Raw genomic sequence first — 18768 nt, forward strand, 5'->3', positions numbered from 1 at the left:
CTGGTTGGGAAGCTTAATATCTTTGATCACGAACATTCATCCAAAACTAAGGATTTTGCGTTCAAAGCACAAAAGGACATTAAATTACTTGATAAGAGTAAAAAAGTGTATTTCTCTGAAGTTGATCATTCAAAGATAGATTCATCAGATGAATATCTTGACAAGTCAGTCTCGATGATCACAAGACAGTTTAGAGATCTTTTGTTGAAGCGAAGTAAACAGTTCCCCAGAGATAAACCTAAAGCATCAGTTAAACCTCATAATCGTATTCCTCCTAAAAACAGGGAAACAGATGAGATTGATGATGAGGATTGCCTCAGTGCTTTAAGTGTAAAGGATTTGGTAATTTTTCAAACGAGTGTCCAAATCGCAGAAAATACACTGGGAACAAAGGTCTTGCTGCAACTCTTGATGAAATGTCTGACAACTATGATTCTAATGAAGACGAGAAATCAAGTGTTGCACTTCTTGGTGAAAATATTGATTTTGATAAATGTAGCAATACATACATCAATCTCAATATTCTTTCAGAAGATAATCCAACTAATCCGGAAGAAAAAATTGACCCATTTCTTGGAAACTCTGTTTGTAATGTTTCAGGTTCCACCATGTGTCTAGTTGCATGCACATCTTAGAAGCCTGGTTTATATCCTAGTTTGACGTATTCGAATTGTTCTCTAAAGGGGCATGAACTTTCAAGATGTTACAAGTACAAACACCAATTGAGGCACGTCAACAAACTTCAACGAAGAGAAAATCATTTAGCAAGGAAGCTTAAACTTGCTAAGAAGACCGCTAAGGTATGTAGGATCTTATCTTCGTCTAAGAAGTTAGTTTCCAAGGATAAACCAAGACCATTAGAGAAGAAAGGATGGTCAAGTCATTTTGATAGACAGAAGTCTGAGGATTCCTCTCAAGAGGAAAATGGTGGACAAATTGTTGTTCACCGCAACACAACTTGATTGTGTTGATTTGGAAATCTTGTCTCATGTGCATGATCAAACGAGACAATGATTTTGTACCTCTCAGGATTTAGGAAAATTTTTCTTTCTTCTTTTCTTAGTTTTTGTTCTTCCCGTCTATCAAAGGAGGGTTATTAACGACAATTCCACTCTTTATAGGGTTGTGAGTTGGACGTGTGCGAACCTGTTTAAAGGTCTCGAAACCCTACATTCATGTTTTCCTTCGCTGTGACTTCTTTTTATCTCAAGACTACTTGTTGAGTTCAATTTGTGATTTCCTCTCACAAACCCATACATTATGGATACTCCAAGCATGATGTCTTCTGATGGAAAAGATGTTAATGTGATTGTTAAGCCATCAATCATGAAGGAAAAAGAAAAATCTCCGTTATCTCCTACCTTGAAAATAAAACGAATGAATGTGAGGAAGCCAAGAGCTGTTCCTTCAAACTCTCAGAAGTTTTCTGGTGCTCTTGAAGAGTTGAAGGAGATGCAAAAGGAGATTCAACAAACAAAGGCTTTTGTGTATAAGACTCATGAGATTCAGAAGGCCCTGGTTCGACAACATTATCCAAGAAGGTTTATTGATATAGACTCCTACCTTAATGAACCTTATGTTCCAATGGATGTTGACGACAAGGAGTTCGGGGACGATAAATAATTCTTAAAAGGTCTTAACATCTAGTAAATCTTCTATATTTCTGTTTTTTGTTTAGAAGAATAACTAGAGGTTGGAATAGCCATTACTATTGTGATTACACATAGCTATGTCCAACATTTTCATCTTCATGTTTTTAAATTTATTAATTTAAATTCTAAATTGTTTGAAAGATGATTTTTGAAGTATTAATCTTTATGGTTTTATGTATCGCAATATTGTTATGGGATATATGCGTTTGTGTCCGTGAAATTGATTGTCCCATACTTTGTCAAAAGTAAAGTCGTTTATGATCGATATTCATGTATTGGTTAAAGAATGAATGTACTTTTGACAATTACAAAAGTTAAGCCTATATTGTCAATCTTTGACGGAAGATAGGTTAAAATCTTTTGTTTGCAAGGATTATGTCTATTAAATGTCGTTATGCAAATAGTGATGGAAAATAAAATGAATCCTTGTGTATTCCGCAGTAATTGATCTTCCATGATCCATATTTTATGTATTATTACTGTGAGGCTCCGTAAAGTGTCTTATGTTGAGTATTAAACAACCAAGTTGATTATTTTTGATTAGCTATGTTGTTGTTCCGTAAGGTACTTTATGTCGAGCATTTTCGACTAAATTAATCATCTTGTTTAGTTATTTAGTTATGATTCCATAAGTCTTCTTATGTTTGAGCGATCATGACTAGGTTGATTGTTCATGATTAACTTAGTCATTGCTCCATAGACTCTCTTATGTGAGTATGACCAATTAAATTGATTACTTTGTGATTAGTTTGATTGTGTATTTCGATTAGATTAATTATGGGTTTACTTGTGATTAATCTAATTGAGCACTCTTAAGTATCCATAAGTTTACTTGTGTTGAGCATGTTCAGTTAAATTAATCATGAACTTCTTGTGGTTAATTTAATATTTTGGATTCAAATTCATACTTGTATGTGATTTGTTATGTCCAAAGAAATCCTTCTTTTCTCTTTCGAAATTAAGGTCGCTCTTGTTGTTCTCTTGGGAATGACATATTATGGGAAAGAGTTCTTTTTGAACTTGCGCTTACTTGCCGAATCTTTGTGGTGAGTGCGGCTGTGGAATATTATAGGGGTTATCTTGTATCTTTATAAACTCCTTGATGAATGCATTTAGCTTCGGCTTTATGATTGCATCTAAAGAACAAGTTGATATTTTTGCTTTCTTTTGGTCATGAAATGTCTCTTTTGGAAATTTCATTGGGATCCCGTTCTTGTACCTTTGCCAATTTTATTGGAAAAAAGGGGGAGAATTAATATGTAGTTCACATTACAAATACATATGGTTTCGGATCATTATGTAAGGGGGAGTGGTTTCCATGTGAGATGGAGTATTGACTAAGGGGGAGTGAGGCATATCAACATAGTATTGTTGTTGAAGTTGTGATACAATTGAACTTTGACGCTGTATAATGATACTATGACACTGTATAACAATGATTGAGAACTATTGTTTTCTTGTTGTTATAGCTACGGATTTTCAACAACGATGATGCTAAACTTACAACATTTGGGATCATTGGAGTACTTGGAAGTGACGAAGATTTCGAGTAATGTTTAAGATTAGGCATGTGGAAATAGGAGCTACAAAAGTTAATTTATTTATTTTTTGTATTCCATATGTATTAATAGTTTTGCCACTAAAATTGACAAAAGGGGAGATTGTTAGAGAATTGCTCGGTCGAACTCGCATGCGTTGCTATCTCAAGCATGTTTGTCAATATTAGTGATCAAAACTATAAGTCCTGATTACTAGCCTATTAGAGCTAAGGTCTTGGATTAGGATATAAAGTGTAGTTGAGCTCAAGACTCCATGAAAATCATCATACAAGACGAAGGACTACTTAAGGAACTGGTGGATCTTCATCGACTAAAAGGTATGTGGAGACTTGAACTTATCTGTTACTCAAAAGTCTATTTACTCTATCTCCTACTCTAGAGACAAAAGTCGTTTTGATATATAGACTTTCATTATACACATTTGCTATTTCGAGCCGAGTTTATCTCTCCTATTTATTTCTCGAAATATGTGTTGGTAAGCTTTCGCTTTAGCCGAATTCATCTTTACCAAGTGACGAAAGTCATGTAATGTTTCAATCACTTTGAAAATTGCTCTGATGAAAAATGGTCTGTGAATAACGGCTATATAACGTTCTCTGAGAATGTTTCAATGATTGAAATGAGAGTTTAGATTACATAACGATTGGTGGATATAAGCATTGTTGTGGAAACACATATATGCATAAGTCCTATTCCTTGAACCAAAGTTTGCTAAACTTTGTTGATCAAGAGAAGTTGGAAGTGGCGTGAGCCAAGTCCGCGAACTTGCGGAACTTCTCGGCCTGAGATTTTCTGATGGAGTTCGTGTACTCCTTACATGAGCTTAAGTCCGCGAAATTGAGCAGGTTATATCTAAAGTCGGTTGTTCTTGAACTAATGTTTAAATAAACTAAGGAATGCTTTTGCAAACCGCGGCTATAAAGTTCATGAACCGATTCAAGTGAATCAAACCGATTTTGCTTCAATTGTGTTACATAAGATTTTCTTGCAATTGGACAACTCTCTAACTAGTTCATTTGAGTCATTTGAACTAGTTATGGTGAAGAAGAATAAGGTTGATATGAGAGTAATCATATGGCTAACCATTTGGTTGACTTGTTGAACCAACAAATGTTAATGTTTGGGTACGGTTCATAAACCCAAAATTGGACATTTCATTTGTGTATGATAAGCTAAGTTTTCGATCTAACGGTTGAGAAATATTAGCTTGAATCTAATCAGGTTTTCATCTAACGGTGAATATTGACACTAAGCTAACATTGATTGCAACCCTGATTTGAAAGTGGGTATAAGGGAGAACTCTAGCAACTGGGAAACCTAATCCCCACACATTCTGTGTGATACTAGTTGTCCTAAGCTAGAGTCGATTCTCCGTTAACTTTTGGTTTCTTCTTCTAAACTAGGTTAACGACTTAAAGACTTCATTGGGATTGTGAAGCCAAACCGATACTACTTTATTTTGTAGTTGTGTGATCTGATCTTGCATCTTCTATCGTACGAGTACAATTGAAATAATTGGCTTGAGATTTTATATCTCCGATAAGCAAGATAGAAAAGTAATCACAAAAAAACTTTGTCTCATAGTTTGTGATTCCACAATATTTTTTTCTGCGTCGATTAAGATTATTGTGAGGTGATTGATAATACTAAGTTGTTCTTCGGGAATATAAGTCTGGTATTATTGATTGGTTCCTGTTCACCTTGATTTATCAAAAGGCGGAACAAAACTCATAGGTATATTCGTGGGTGACGGATTTATCTATTATCGTAGACTTTTCTTTGTGATACATATTTGTTTATTAAAGTCTTCGACTTTGGGTCGTAGCAACTCTTAGTTGTGGGTGAGATCAGCTAATGGAATCAAGTGTGCAGTATCCTGCTGGGATCAGAGGTGTAGGAGCATAACTGTACCTTGGATCAGTGTAAGATTGATTGGGGTTCAACTACAGTCCAGACCGAAGTTAATTTGGAGTAGGCTAGTGTCTGTAGCGGCTTAATACAGTGTGTGTTCAATCTGGACTAGGTCCCGGGGTTTTTCTGCATTTGCGGTTTCCTCGTTAACAAAATTCTGGTGTCTGTGTTATTTCTATTCTGCATTATATTTGTTTATATAATTGAAGTATCACAGGTTGTGCGTTGTTCAATCAATTAGAATATCCGACCTTTTTGGTTGTTGATTTAAATTGATTGACACTTGGATATTGGTCTTTGGTACCATCCAAGTTATCTTTGATAAAGACTCGCAGATTTCTATTTGCTTGAGTAAAGATCAAATCGAGAGATTGAGATATAAACTCTTTGATATACTTTTCATTGATTGAGTCTAACTGTCTAGTTGATTCTCATAAAAGTATATTGGAGTTTGTCCATACAGATTGCTAAGCGAAATATTGGGTGTGTTTCTTAGACCCCCACTTTTTCAACTATGACATCAAATATAAGAAATGAACCGCGAATATTGTGGTATATAAAATCTCTAGAAGACCTCTAGACTCAGCAACTTGTCATTCCTTACTTATGTCTACACCAATTTTAGGTACAATATGTCCTCAATACCTATATCAGTGTTGAGAAGGCCAACCAACTCATCTCTCAACTGATCTTGAATTCTAAAAGTGTTCAACTTATTTCTAGTCATAGTGGACAAACTCACCAAATATGCTCATTTTTCAGTCTCTGCAATATCCTTACACAACTACATCTGTGTCACAAGTTTTTCTCAATCAGGTATTCAAACTACATGGTTAACTGATAAGTGCTTAATTTACATGTTTTAAATGTCAATTCCATACTTGTTTTAGCTATATTTCTTGCATATTATGTTGTATTATGTTATTTTTCTATTCATTGTCTTTTGTTAGGTGAATCATCCGAAAAGAAGCGAAAATAACATAAAAGTGAAGTCTACAAGTGGAGAAAGGCCAAAGACCAAGTAGAACTCGTTAAACTTAAGGATTTCTTCCCATCATCGTGAATAGAGCGAAAAGACGAAGCCAACGGTGAAAGAATGAGGTCAATCCGGTGTCATATGAAGAAGATATGGGCGAAAGGAGAAGTCAAGCTTGTCGGTTCTCCGGAACTGACAGTTAGAAGGGAAATATTAAAGGAGGACGCTGGAACTACTAGGGGGAGACAAGATCACTAAAGGCACTCGGATAATTTACTCGGGGCAGCCACATTTTGAATTAAAAAAACAACGCCTGGTGTTTCTTCTCCGACCAGTTCAGGCCGTCTTCCACGGTGACTAAGGTATTGGGTTTTGAGATCATGTTGATAGAGCTCAAGACAGCTGCTGCAACCATTGCCATTGAATTGATGGAGCAGTGAGAGATGAAGAAGCTCGAGTAATATGGAAACGTATGACGCTGCTGCCAGCGGCAGTAGATGATGGACCGGTGAACGATGGAGACTCGAGTATTTGCTGTTGTTGATGAGATGGTAGAGGATGAAGCTTAACAGAGTCGATGGAAATGATCGGAGGTTGATGATGCTGGCAGAGAAGGGATGAAGTGAGCTGTTGTTTATTATAATAAAACAGCATGGCAGTGTTGGAGCTCGTGGAAAGTCGATGGTTGTGGGTCATTGATGGGAATGAACTCGACTTGGAGTTTGACAGGGACGAACATGGTGCTGTTATTTATCAATCGGTGAGGGGAGCTGAGCTCGAGTAGATGGAAACGGGTCTGTGGTTCGTGTAGCAAAGAGAGAAAGATGGAATGGTTTGCTGCTCGAGCTTGGTGAATAGATTATGACTGAGTCTCGAGTGTTACTGTCATCGATGGCGAATGGAGAAGGAACCGAGAGTTCGAGTCCGAGCTGGGTCTTCCACTGACGTTCGTGGCAGTGAAGATGCTGCTCGAGTGTATCGATGAAGTTGGAAGAGAAGGGTGAATGAGGGTTATGGCTTGCTGCCATTGTTGATGCTCGATGGAGTTCTATTGCCTACAAAACAGCGACGGTATGGAGAAGATGGGCTTACTGCCATGGATTGAAGAGTTGATCAACGGAGGGGATGAACTGTTGCTGTTGAGATCAGTTAAACCGAGACGAGGAGTGAATCAGGGAAATGCTGTTGGTAACGAAACGACAGTAGGTGGTCGAAGAAGATGGAGTTGCTGTTGGATGTAGCTGCCATTGAGGGAGAAAACATCCAGGAGAAGATACGGCTGGGAAGTTCTAGCCGCAAAACGGCAAAGAAAATAAGAGAAAAGATACAGGAGAACTTGCGGATAGAACTTCCAGCCGTACTAAGAGAAGAAGAAATTGGTTGTCAGTTCCACGGAACTGACTACACAAATTCAATGAAATGGGCTGGACTTTGGCATTTGACTAGAGCCCGTTAGCTGTTTTGAGAACTCTCAAATTCATGGCCAGCTTTAGCAGTGACTTGTTTTAGGGAAGTCGGTGACTTTTGGAAACCTATTTCGACCGGGATTCTGAGCACGGGCGCTGCTACAACTTGGAGACTATTTAAGAGAGTTCTTAACCTAATCCCATATCATATATTTCATATACACTTTTGTTCTCCATAAAATATTTTAGGGTTTATCCCTTCAGGGGGAAATCGGGTAGTTGTGTAATCATGAGAAGCTAAATTTTTATCGAGGATGAATTCAATGTTCTAAGCGTGAAGCTTTATTAATTATATAAATATGTTTGGAGTTTTAATCACATCATCGTTTGCTTTCACTATTTTTAGGGTTTATGATTGATTAATTGGATTGATTTGGAGTGCATGCTAGATTGTTCTATTAATTGTTCTATTACTAGTATAGGGTTAGGAGATAAGTAATCGTCGAATAATCATACACAAGCAGAAATCGCGAGACCTTGCAAAGGTATTCTGTGGAGCAATTGCGAGTGAAGACAACATCAACAAGTGAACCTTGAGCTAAGAGTTTAACTACTGGGATCAACCTAATTCACAAAGCCTAAAACGTTCGATTGGATTACATCTTGAGTGAGCTACTACTTGGTGGTTCGGTTGGATAGAATCTGATATTTGAGAGCTTCCGTATCCGTGGTAGAAGGAGTTTTGGGGATAGCACTGAGCTAGCTGTTATTCTATGGTTGGTGATGAATGGTTCTAACGAAGATAGATAAGTATACTAATCCAGTTATCGCTTGGTAACGACGAAGGATTCCTTGATCATCTTTCTTTTATTTGTTATTCTTTTTATTTTACTTTAAACCAATCCCCCTTGTCTTTTATTATTTTGCTGAACTAAATAACATATCAATTACACAGCTCTCTGTGGGAATGATCCTTACTACCGCTATATTATTATTTAATTAATGGGAAATATCTTGATTAATTTGTTGTGGTTGCGACACGCATCATTAACCTTATTTTATTGTGTCCGACAGAGACAAAGTCATTACAAGTAAATTTTGGGAAGATTTGTTTAAGGCAATGGGTACTAGTTTGAACCTGAGCACAACATATCACACACAAACTGATGGCCAATCAGAGAGAGGAAATGCTTGCTTAGAAATTTATTTAAGATGTATCACCGGCCACGAACCAAGAATATGGAGTCACTAGATAGCTCTTGTAGAATGGTGGTACAATACCACCTATCGCACTAGCTTGATGATGTCTCAATTCCAAGCACTGTATGGGTATTTACCTCCCCACATGGCATTTCCATCTACTGTAACAACTTCTGTTGCTGCTGTTGAAACTTATTTGAAGGAGAGGAAAACCATGATTGATCTGATGATGGAGTCTCTACACAAGGCCCAGAAAAGGATGAAACATATGATGATAGAACAAAAACAAATAGGTCATTTGAAGTTGGTGACTTGGTTTACTTAAAACTGCAATCCTATAGGTAAGCTTATTTGTCCTTGCACAAAAATTTCAAACTTTCAGCCAAATTCTATGGCTCGTTTCCAGTTTTGCAGTAATTTTCAGTGGGTGCTTAATGAATATGCAAGGTGTTATTTAAAGAATCATGTCCGTAGGATTCGTGGCAACTTTCATTGATCCATTATTATGAGGGATTAATGTGTAAGCAAAAGTTTCCTTCTTCCTTATCTAAAATTTATGAATTTGGTTGCGTTCTTTTTACACAGGTGTTTGATGAACGACTTTTGACGAAGGCTAAAATCGTAAAATCTAATTTTGTATATTTCTGACCTAGCTTCAAACGAATGTAGAAGTTCATATTTTAGAATTTAGACATGAAAGCTCATGTCATGGTGATCTCTGACTGAGTGTGTAGCATCTTTAGAGCATGCATGAATATGTAATTATTAAAGCCTCTCAGCTGAGCTTTCAATGTTCTGCATATTTCATCATTTATATTGAGCAATTCCAGTACACACTTCTGTATAGAATCGAGAATGATTGGACGACTCCTAGATGGATTGACCACTAGTGTAGAGCAATAACGTCTTCAGAATGTCGCAAATGTTCCCTGACTATACCGAATAAATGTTCAAAATGAGTATGATGCTTTCACTATCTCATACCTCGATTCTCGAATAAATACAATGCTCCTAAACAGATTGTCTGCTAGTATTGAGCCATCAATTAATTAGTTCTAGTGCAAAGTTCATTAATAATTCCTAGAAAATATTTTATTTTCATTACAATATTTTATTACTTCAATTCACGCCTTTTCTCAACTGAATTCCATGAATTAGTAATAAATATTTACCTTTCGGGCATATGGGCCACCACCGAATAAGCTCCGAAAAAATGACGCGAGTATACTTAGTAATAATGCACGAACGAGCACCCAAAAATATGGACGGATGAGGATATGGAGGGCTATGCAAAATAGGAAAAGAAAAGAAAAAAAAAAGAAGGCCGGCCATCCATGACGTGTCCGGAGTCATATAGATTGATCTCTCGAATTCAAAGCACTCCCGCGCAGTGCATCGGTTAAAGATTTAAGCAATTTTCTCAATCGAGGATTCGCCTTACGCACAATTCTCCACTTTTCCTCAAAAACCAACAAATCGTTTTCGCCCATCAACAACAGGTTTGGCTTGAATCTTTGAATTTAAAAGTTACTTTCATCAATTCATTTCATCCGGATTGCTTAATTGTTGTGATAACACAACAATTTCGTACATTAATATGATTAATATTTGTGCACAGGATTAGTCATACTTATGTACAAATTTTGTGCAATGAACTCGATCCTTCAAGAAAAGAAAGAAAGAAAAGGTGGAATTGAGCATAAACAACTGTGTGAGTTCTTTGTAATAAGGAGGAGGAATCTATCTCTCTCCTTCTTCTAAACTGTGAGTATGTGCATAAAGCATGGGTTATTTACTCTCACCAGTGGAGTGCTCTCTTTCAAGGCAGCGTATGCTTTCATTTGAAATAGGGTGTCAATCGGGACTAGTTCAAAGTCATTTAGTCACCAACTATACCACCAAAACACTCTTGTGTGATTTGAAATTCCTTACATGGCAGAATCCCTTCTAATGATGTGGTATTAGAAGCTTTAGTTGCAGCGTCGTGTTGTTCTTTGTGTCATAACGTGGAATCAACCGATCATATATTGTGAATTGGTGATCACTTTGGGTTGGACTGATGGTGTCTTTCGTGTCCACTGTTGTTGATCACCATGACAGTGGTTCGCAAATAACTTGTTACGGGTTAGTGCGGTTACCACTCTCTTACTCATTTGGTGCTGCAGGAATCAATACTGCGCTTAGAAGACAAGCACACACCACTTTAAGTAGCTGTCAGATTGCTCACAAGGATGGTTGCAGTCTTGCAGAATCTTGAGCTATATTAAAGGGCACTCGAGGTTCTAGTGAGGCTGACGGTAGGATCCTATTGTTGTATGGCATTGCCAGTAGACCAAGTCGTGCATATCTTCTAGGTCTTCCACTACTGGAGGTTTTGGTTCATGTCCTGCACTTTGTAATTTCTCTATTCTTTCATTTTTAATAAATTTGTTTCTTATGCTGAAGCTATAAAAAAAAAAGTACTAGTAAAACAATGGCCAGTGTGCAATAACCAACTTTCTTCTCTTTTCTTGCTCTTCAGAAAACTTGTACCTATTTCACAATGCTTATTGAGCCAGTGGCGCATGGATTTTACGCCATTTACATCAGAATTCTGATAGCTTTGAAGGCTTATAAAGCACCACAAGGGAGATGGCCGCTACAACGCTTGTTTCAACTGTAAACCCACCTCAATAGGCGGCATAATGTGAGAGAGCCAGTCAGTCATGCGCGCTGTCCTTATTATAAACCACCTTGGTGCAGAAACTTCGTGCGATGAAGTTGATTACTAAAAAGAAAAACCTTTCATCTAATTCTTGTAGAATTCAATGAAGAATATATTGGCATTACCCGGGTTTGAATGCACAATACCCCGTTTGCACAACGATAAGGACCAAAATCCAGTGATAATGCGGAAACACCAAATTGAACCAATTCAAAATGAAGAAACATTCAACTTCGCTTAAATAGGAATAGTAATGAATCCATTACAGTAGAGGTAAAAGTAACAATAAATCATACAAGAGAAAGAAGAATCACAAACAATGTAATGGAAACAGAAACATACAAGCTTCTCCGTGGGTTAAAATAGAACAAGAAATATAATGAGCCAAACAACTAAATTACCAACACATTCAGAAACCATCTCTCAACAAAGAAATCCCCAAATTTCTTTTTAGGTATATGTTGGAAAATGCTAAATTTCCCATAATGAACTGCAGCATAACTTGTGCATCTGGTGGTGGAGGCTGTTTAGAATGTCAGCCAAAATTGAAGATTGCCGTGTGTAGTCTTCCTTGCAGGCCAGGAATTTGTGTTGGTTAACAGCAGATAGGGCAGTGAATTAGCCCATTTTCATTGCATTCTTCACATTTAACCATTTTATTCTGTTCTTCATCTCTGATCTTACAACTTCCACTGCAATCCATACACATAATAAACCTCATCCCTGCGCAGCCCTCACACCCACCAACCGATTTCGGTATATCGACAAACAAAGTATCCAATTTGCCCTCCTCTTCCAATTTCACAACCTCATCTGATCCCCCAATTAACCTTCCTTTCACAAAAACTAATGGTAATCTGACTTCTTTTTTCCCCATCAATAACCTTAATTCTTCCCTATACCCTGAATCCATAGAAATATCTCTCTCAATTACTTGTATATCGTGCGATTCAATCACAGATCTGACCACATTACACTCTTCAAATGTTTTCCTAATACCCCTCAATGTAGTTGTGTAAATCACCACTGAATTTTCCCCACCCGGTGGACATTTCTTCTCATACAATGCAAGCAGAGAATTTTGATCTCTAGATAAACTTCTTCTGGGCTTTACAGAAACCATCTTCTTAATCTGTTCACCTTCTTCTTCCAACTCTTTCTCGAACGACACGAGAAGTTCCGGATCAAACAACGGGCTTAAACTCCTCCTCGAAGAACTCGAAACCCTTGAATCAAATCTAAAACTGTCTGTTTTCAAACTCATTGGAGTACTACTCTTAACAGGGTACTTCAAACTATGAACAATCCTCTGAACATTCTCTGAAGAAGATAACGGTTTCAGAACCCCTTTCGGACTCTCAAATCTCCCAATGCCACTATTCTGTCTGCTGGGTGTATTGTTTTCCTTACCTCCAAATTTCTTCTGCCTGCTCTTTGGGGAATTACCAAACTTTGGAGACATTCTTGTACCGATTTCTGCAACTTTTTGTAATAATCCACCACCTTGTGATTTTGGACTTTTCTTTGCTGGTGTACCAGACTTGAGTACCATTTGATTATTACCTTCTTCAAGATCTTTCATCAATTCCCATGTATTGATTACTTCTGTTGTTGGTTCCTCTAAAGCTTTCTTCTCAAAAACTTGATTTTGTGGAGGAGATAATTTTGTTGGTGGCTCAATGAATTCTATCAACGGATCTGCATCAAGTTTTAAAAGACCATAAGTGCTTGAAGTGAGTGAAACAACATGGTTTTTGTACTCACCATTCCTGTTAAAAATTGCTTCTTGATGAAATTCGTTCTTGAATAACTTCGATGATACACAACCCATTTTGAAAATCTAAGAAATTGATTTCTAGAATTTCTCTTTAAATCATGTTTGGTTTCTTTCTAATGAAAGTGAAATTCGAAATAACGGAAGTTTTTTTTGGTTTCCCTTTTTTAGTTTATTTTGAATGTTTAGTAACGGTTAAGATTTAGGATAGATCTCAACGGTCATATACCAGGGCCCAACGGTCGAAAAAATTCCACTAAAGGGTTATTTTATAATTTTCTCTGTTTGTCCGGATGGGATATATGAGTACGATTGCAGTGATTTTTGTGCCCAATCCATTTTTTTGTCTCCTTCTTTGATTGGGATAAGGTCGTCAATCTTGACCGTTCAAGTGACGGATCTCTGTTTAGTTTCTTTTTCTGGCCGATTTTTCTGATGTTTTGCTAGTCAAAATAACCTCCACAGAAGAGTGATAGCTATTTTCAAAATATAAAGGCTTATTGACCCAAAAATGATTTATGGCTCCCCAATTTTTTTATGGCTTATTGACCCAAAAATGATTTATGGCTCCCCAATTTTTTTACTCACACTGCTCCCAATCTTACATTGACATTAATCGGATTTTCGTCGATAAAACTCGAAAGGATTTTTCACCCAACAAAATTCTTCGTCAATCTTTCCTTAACTAAAATTTTCACGATACATAACAATTTTTAACTTCTTGTTGTAAGTGGGAGTAAATTTCTTCATCAATCATCGTAATTTCTTCTTTTACCAAAAGAATATTTAAAGGTTACACTAAAACTTAAATTTTAATTGTTAGCTTAACCCTAAAATTCTGCTTGGTATATATAAATAAAATATTTGTTAACGTTTGTGTTTCGGTAGGTTCTTTCAAAGACAAAGTGGTTTGGTAACAGAAAAAAGAATTTTTTATACCCAAAAAATTTTAGATGAATGTTTCATTGGCATTCACTAAATTGAATCAGCATAAATTTGATTTAAACTCAGGGTCAATTCCATATTTAATATTGATGAGGTTTATGAGAAGCATTTAACAAAGCTTATTAGTATCACATAAGTCTTAAAGCGAATGATCATAATTTGATCATGTATACTCCGTGAAAAGATTACAATAAGCAAGCACAAAGCTAACTGAACAATAGAACCACAAAGTGTAATCCAAAGTTGAAAGCCCCATCCACAAGTGTAAATGGTAGACTCTTGTACCGTTAGATTTCAATGTAGACAAAGAAAAACCTCAAACTAAAAGTGAAAGGGGGAATACAGTACCAGATCAAAGTATTTAACAAATACCCAGCTAAAACATAACTACCCATGGATATCATCTAGGTGATTTTTTCTTATTCTAGAGGAACGAGATGGAGATGCTTATGTTTCAGAGAGAGAAAAACCGACCAATACTCGAGATGAACACCATCAAGGTTTTAAATGCATAAAAAACGCTAAAAGCTTAAAAGTATCATGTTGTTACAAGACTTATCATGCATACCGGATTATTCAATTTACAGAAACAGACAAAAATGTTAATAAATTATAAAGAACATATATCAATGTGTTATACTCTTAACGTGCATGTTCTTCAGTTTTTTCCGTTTTATATATGAGAGAAGCTAATGGTCATTTATGCAGCTTCAATTGCACGAATGCTACCGTAAGGAATTATTTTCTAATGCATGTAGAATATTGACAAGCTTCTAATAAACTAATAAATTTGTTTAATTAAACATAACCTGTTATATCTAATCTAAGATTTATCTTTTCTAATGATACATGTAGGTCAAGAAACTCAAAGATGCATTCGCCAAACACACAACAGAAATGTGCAGTCTGGGGCTATCAAAAAGCTTGAAGGGATCAGAGTCCCTAGATATGTCTGCAAATAAAGATATCTACTTCAGTTATATACTGAAACATGAATCAATTTATGTATCTGCTGAAGAGCAACTAAAAAAAATACCAAATCTTGAAAACACATAACTACTTCTTCCTTCTACTGAAAATAAGCATTTGACCGAACAAGAAACCGAACCATCCATTTGATCACTTAATTTTGAGTGTTGCACTGTTTTTTTTTTGGCACCTTGTAAGTTGTTATACATAGACCCCATCACATCAAATTCCCATATGTGCAAGTTCATATAATACCTGTCTGACTGCCTCTGCGCGAGGATGTTTGCTGTAATATGTAGAGCACTTACTGTAGACAAGGAAAAACATCAAATTAAAAGTGTAATGGAGGGAGTACAGTACCAGATCAAAGTATTTAACAAATACCAACTAAAATATAATTATTCATGGACATCATCTAAGTTATTTTTTCTTATTCTAGAGGAACGAGGTGGAGATGCATATGTTTCAGAGAGAGAAAAACTGATTAATACTCGAGATGAACGTCACCTGGATTTTAAACGCGTAAAGAACATTAAAATCTTAGAAGTATCATGCCAGGTCCTCTGTTACAAGATTTTGATGATGCCCATCTAATGCCAACTAATGTTGGGAGTAGCGGGAGTATGAATTTTGGAAGTCACAAATCAGGGTTGTGATAGATTAAAGTTGTTTTTTTCTTCCAAATTAGTTCCTAAGCACCGCACAATGGAAGGGGAAGGCGCATTATATGCCCATAGTCCGTAGGTGTAATTGGAACGTCCCATGCTGGCATTTCCGTATGGAATACTTGTTGAAGTGGAAAAAGTATAAGTTCATTACCTAAAATTACAAACAATACATACATCCTCATTTCCATGGAGTTTCTTTATAGGAGTCTTTTTAATGTTGAGGCTAACCAAAAATTTTCGGGTATCAAAGCTGTTATAAGGTACCTACTATTTCTCATCTACTTTTTGCAGATGGTATTTTGATTTTCACTAAGGTCAACATACACAATGTGGGAGGTATTTTGAATGTCTTAGATGATTTAGAAATTCACGCAGGTCAGTTATCAAATTTAACTAAATCTTGTGTTTATTAATTTGGAGACTTTCAATAATATCATACTTGATAAGTTTGTCTGGAAAGCCTTTACTAGTCCCGATGAGGTTTGGGTTAAGTAACTAAAATCTAAATATTCTAGAAACTGCTCCATCCATACAATTTGAAGAAAATTAACTCTTGGGTAACACAATATTTTAAGAACCGGACCGGGTATTGAAACGACAAATCCAATGGATCAAGGTCAACCGGTTCATACAACCAGTGGTTTATTGGGTCTAACTATATAAAGAACTACTTAACTCGAGACAAGGAAAGTGAGTTATTAGGCTATTAAATTTGGTAAATATGCCAATAGCTATGTCCTCTATTTTATTTAATCTGATACTCACGTTTTTTTAACCTTGCTTACTCTGCATGTTTACCCTCTTATTTCAATTATTTACAACGATTCATGGTGGTTGGCCTACTTCATTCAAGTTTCTTTTTGTTTTCTTTCATCTAATAGGGAACCCACAAATAGGCGATATGCAGATTAATTGGGGGTATGAACTACTTTTCCCATCCTAGCTATTCTGCTAAGCGGTGTCTTAAAAGTATAAAAACTTCAGGTTACCCTTTTCAAATATTATTAATTAATTTATTTATTAATTTAAGAAATTAAGACTCATATAATTAATCAATAGAATCGTACAAAATTTTAGTTGGTAGCCTAGCAACAAGCTGAGCACCAACACCCTTTTGAATAACAACACCTAATTTATAAGAAAAAATTTCCTACGCTGCTACTGACATCATTACTAACTAGAAAATTCTCCAATCTCTTAAAAAATCACAAAGTATCATCACCAAATTCCCCCAACGTGTTAACGGCTAGGACACCCAGACCATAGCCATACGAAACACATTGATCTAAGTATTCGTTACGTTTTCGCAAAACAACTTTTCAAATAGCTTGGCCCGAGACAAAATCACGAATACCTTCACCTGTGAAGGGAGAGACTCATGTAACATCCATACAAACATCTTGGCCATTCTCCCAATTAAAAACAAGAATGTCAGCAGGGCGCAAGTCTCTATTATCATCAGACAAAAACCCAAGGGCGCTTCTTTACGTGCGGACACAACATCTTTGTAACAGATGTCAGCAATTACGCCGCGTACCAGGTTATGCTGAAACTTGAGCCAAACATCCTTGGCACAATGAAGAGGTGATCACCAAAATTATCCATGGGTCTATTACAGCTTGAGCATATGCCACCTTCGACAAATAAGGGAATACCAAGATGGTAACAAACTATGGCTCTAAACTGTCTTGGTCCAAGACATTGATTCATACCACTAATGGGAACGACCAAAAGGTAATCTTGAGAATGCTTAACACGGTTGCTGCCACAAAATGGAATCTCTTGCAGTATCATCAACACAATAATTAGAAGGTAAACCACATACGTGGAAGAAGTTCTGAAGAGCCGACTGATAAGCAGAACCTTTATCTGAAGAAAAAAGTCACCAAGAATCACCTTTTATTTTTATTTTTCTATTTATTTATTTTACTTTTCTTAAAAAAGATTTGTATGTTTTTTTTTTGAAAAACGCCATAACAAAATTTAAAAAGAAAATTAAAAATTAAAAAAAGTTAAATTAAAAAATAAATAAACATTTAAATTAAGAAAATGTCGCCTTCTGGGCCTTTCGGGCAAGCTCTATTAAATGGGAGGTTATGAATCGTAGCCTTCTGGTCAAAAAATAAAAATTATTTTTTAAGAGAATAAAAATTTAAAAAAATAAAAAGAATAAAACTAAGAATTAATTAAAGTACAAGGGCAGTTTAGCCATTAAATTTTTTCTTCCCAAATAAGTGGTTTTTCATTTACTTTAAAATGAAGTTATTATCTTATTCCCAATTAATTCTCGTATCCCCAATCGTGGGTTCCTAATAAAGTGTTTAATTTTTCATATATTTAAGTTCACGTGGAGAGAGTTTGAAAATATTAAAATAATTGTTGTTATTAATTCAGAATTATCAATTTATATTTGGACAAATTTAAGCAGGCTAATGTTTTTTCCTTGAAAAAGATATTAATCTCCGTACATCAAAGAACCATTTGAATAAATAGTAGGTATTGTATTATCCTTCTTAGCAAAAAAAGGTATTTTACTATCTTTTATCGAATTCCGCGGTAGTGATGTTATGTTAATTGTAAAACATTTGTCTCAAAAGTTAAAATCTAATATATTCGGTTTAGCACAAATTTTGACACAAGGGGTCCATAGCTCAGTGGTAGAGCATTTGACTGCAGATCAAGAGGTCATCGGTTCGAACCCGGTTGGCCCCTTATTTATTTTTATGTTTAACCAAATCTCTTCATCTTTAAGGCTCGCGAGGAAAAAAAATCAATAGATAAAATAAAATGAACCCGGTTGGGTCCTTATTTATTTTTATGTTTAACCAATTTTTTTCATCTTTAAGACTCGCGGTGCAAAAGAAAAATGAAAAAAATCAATAGATAAAATAAAATGAAAGATTCAAGTGACATACAAATACGTTATTAGTACTCATTTACATTTTATTTATGTGTGATGAATTCAGTAAGTTAGTTGTGAGTTCTGAAAAAATGGAACAAGGAA

At 35.9% G+C, this 18768-nt stretch overlaps 1 protein-coding gene and 1 non-coding gene across 2 annotated transcripts; one reads left to right on the plus strand and one right to left on the minus strand.

The window, feature by feature from the left end:
* Positions 1-11626: 11626 nt before the first annotated feature.
* LOC113309249 (uncharacterized protein At5g39865) lies at positions 11627-13329 on the minus strand. The gene has a single exon (XM_026557664.1). The coding sequence runs from the start codon at positions 13237-13239 to the stop codon at positions 12004-12006; it is 1236 nt and encodes a 411-aa protein (XP_026413449.1). The 5' UTR covers positions 13240-13329; the 3' UTR covers positions 11627-12003.
* A 5075-nt stretch (positions 13330-18404) lies between these two features.
* TRNAC-GCA lies at positions 18405-18476 on the plus strand. Its single transcript has one exon. It is a non-coding gene; the product is annotated as a tRNA-Cys (tRNA).
* The last annotated feature ends 292 nt before the right edge of the window (positions 18477-18768 follow it).

This window comes from Papaver somniferum, chromosome 9 (assembly GCF_003573695.1).
Source record: "Papaver somniferum cultivar HN1 chromosome 9, ASM357369v1, whole genome shotgun sequence".
NCBI classification, from domain to species: Eukaryota; Viridiplantae; Streptophyta; class Magnoliopsida; order Ranunculales; family Papaveraceae; genus Papaver; species Papaver somniferum.

Coding starts and splice junctions, on each gene's coding strand:
- LOC113309249 (XM_026557664.1), bottom strand. CDS start 13,239: ATGGGTTGTGTATCATCGAAGTTATTCAAGAACGAATTTCATCAAGAA.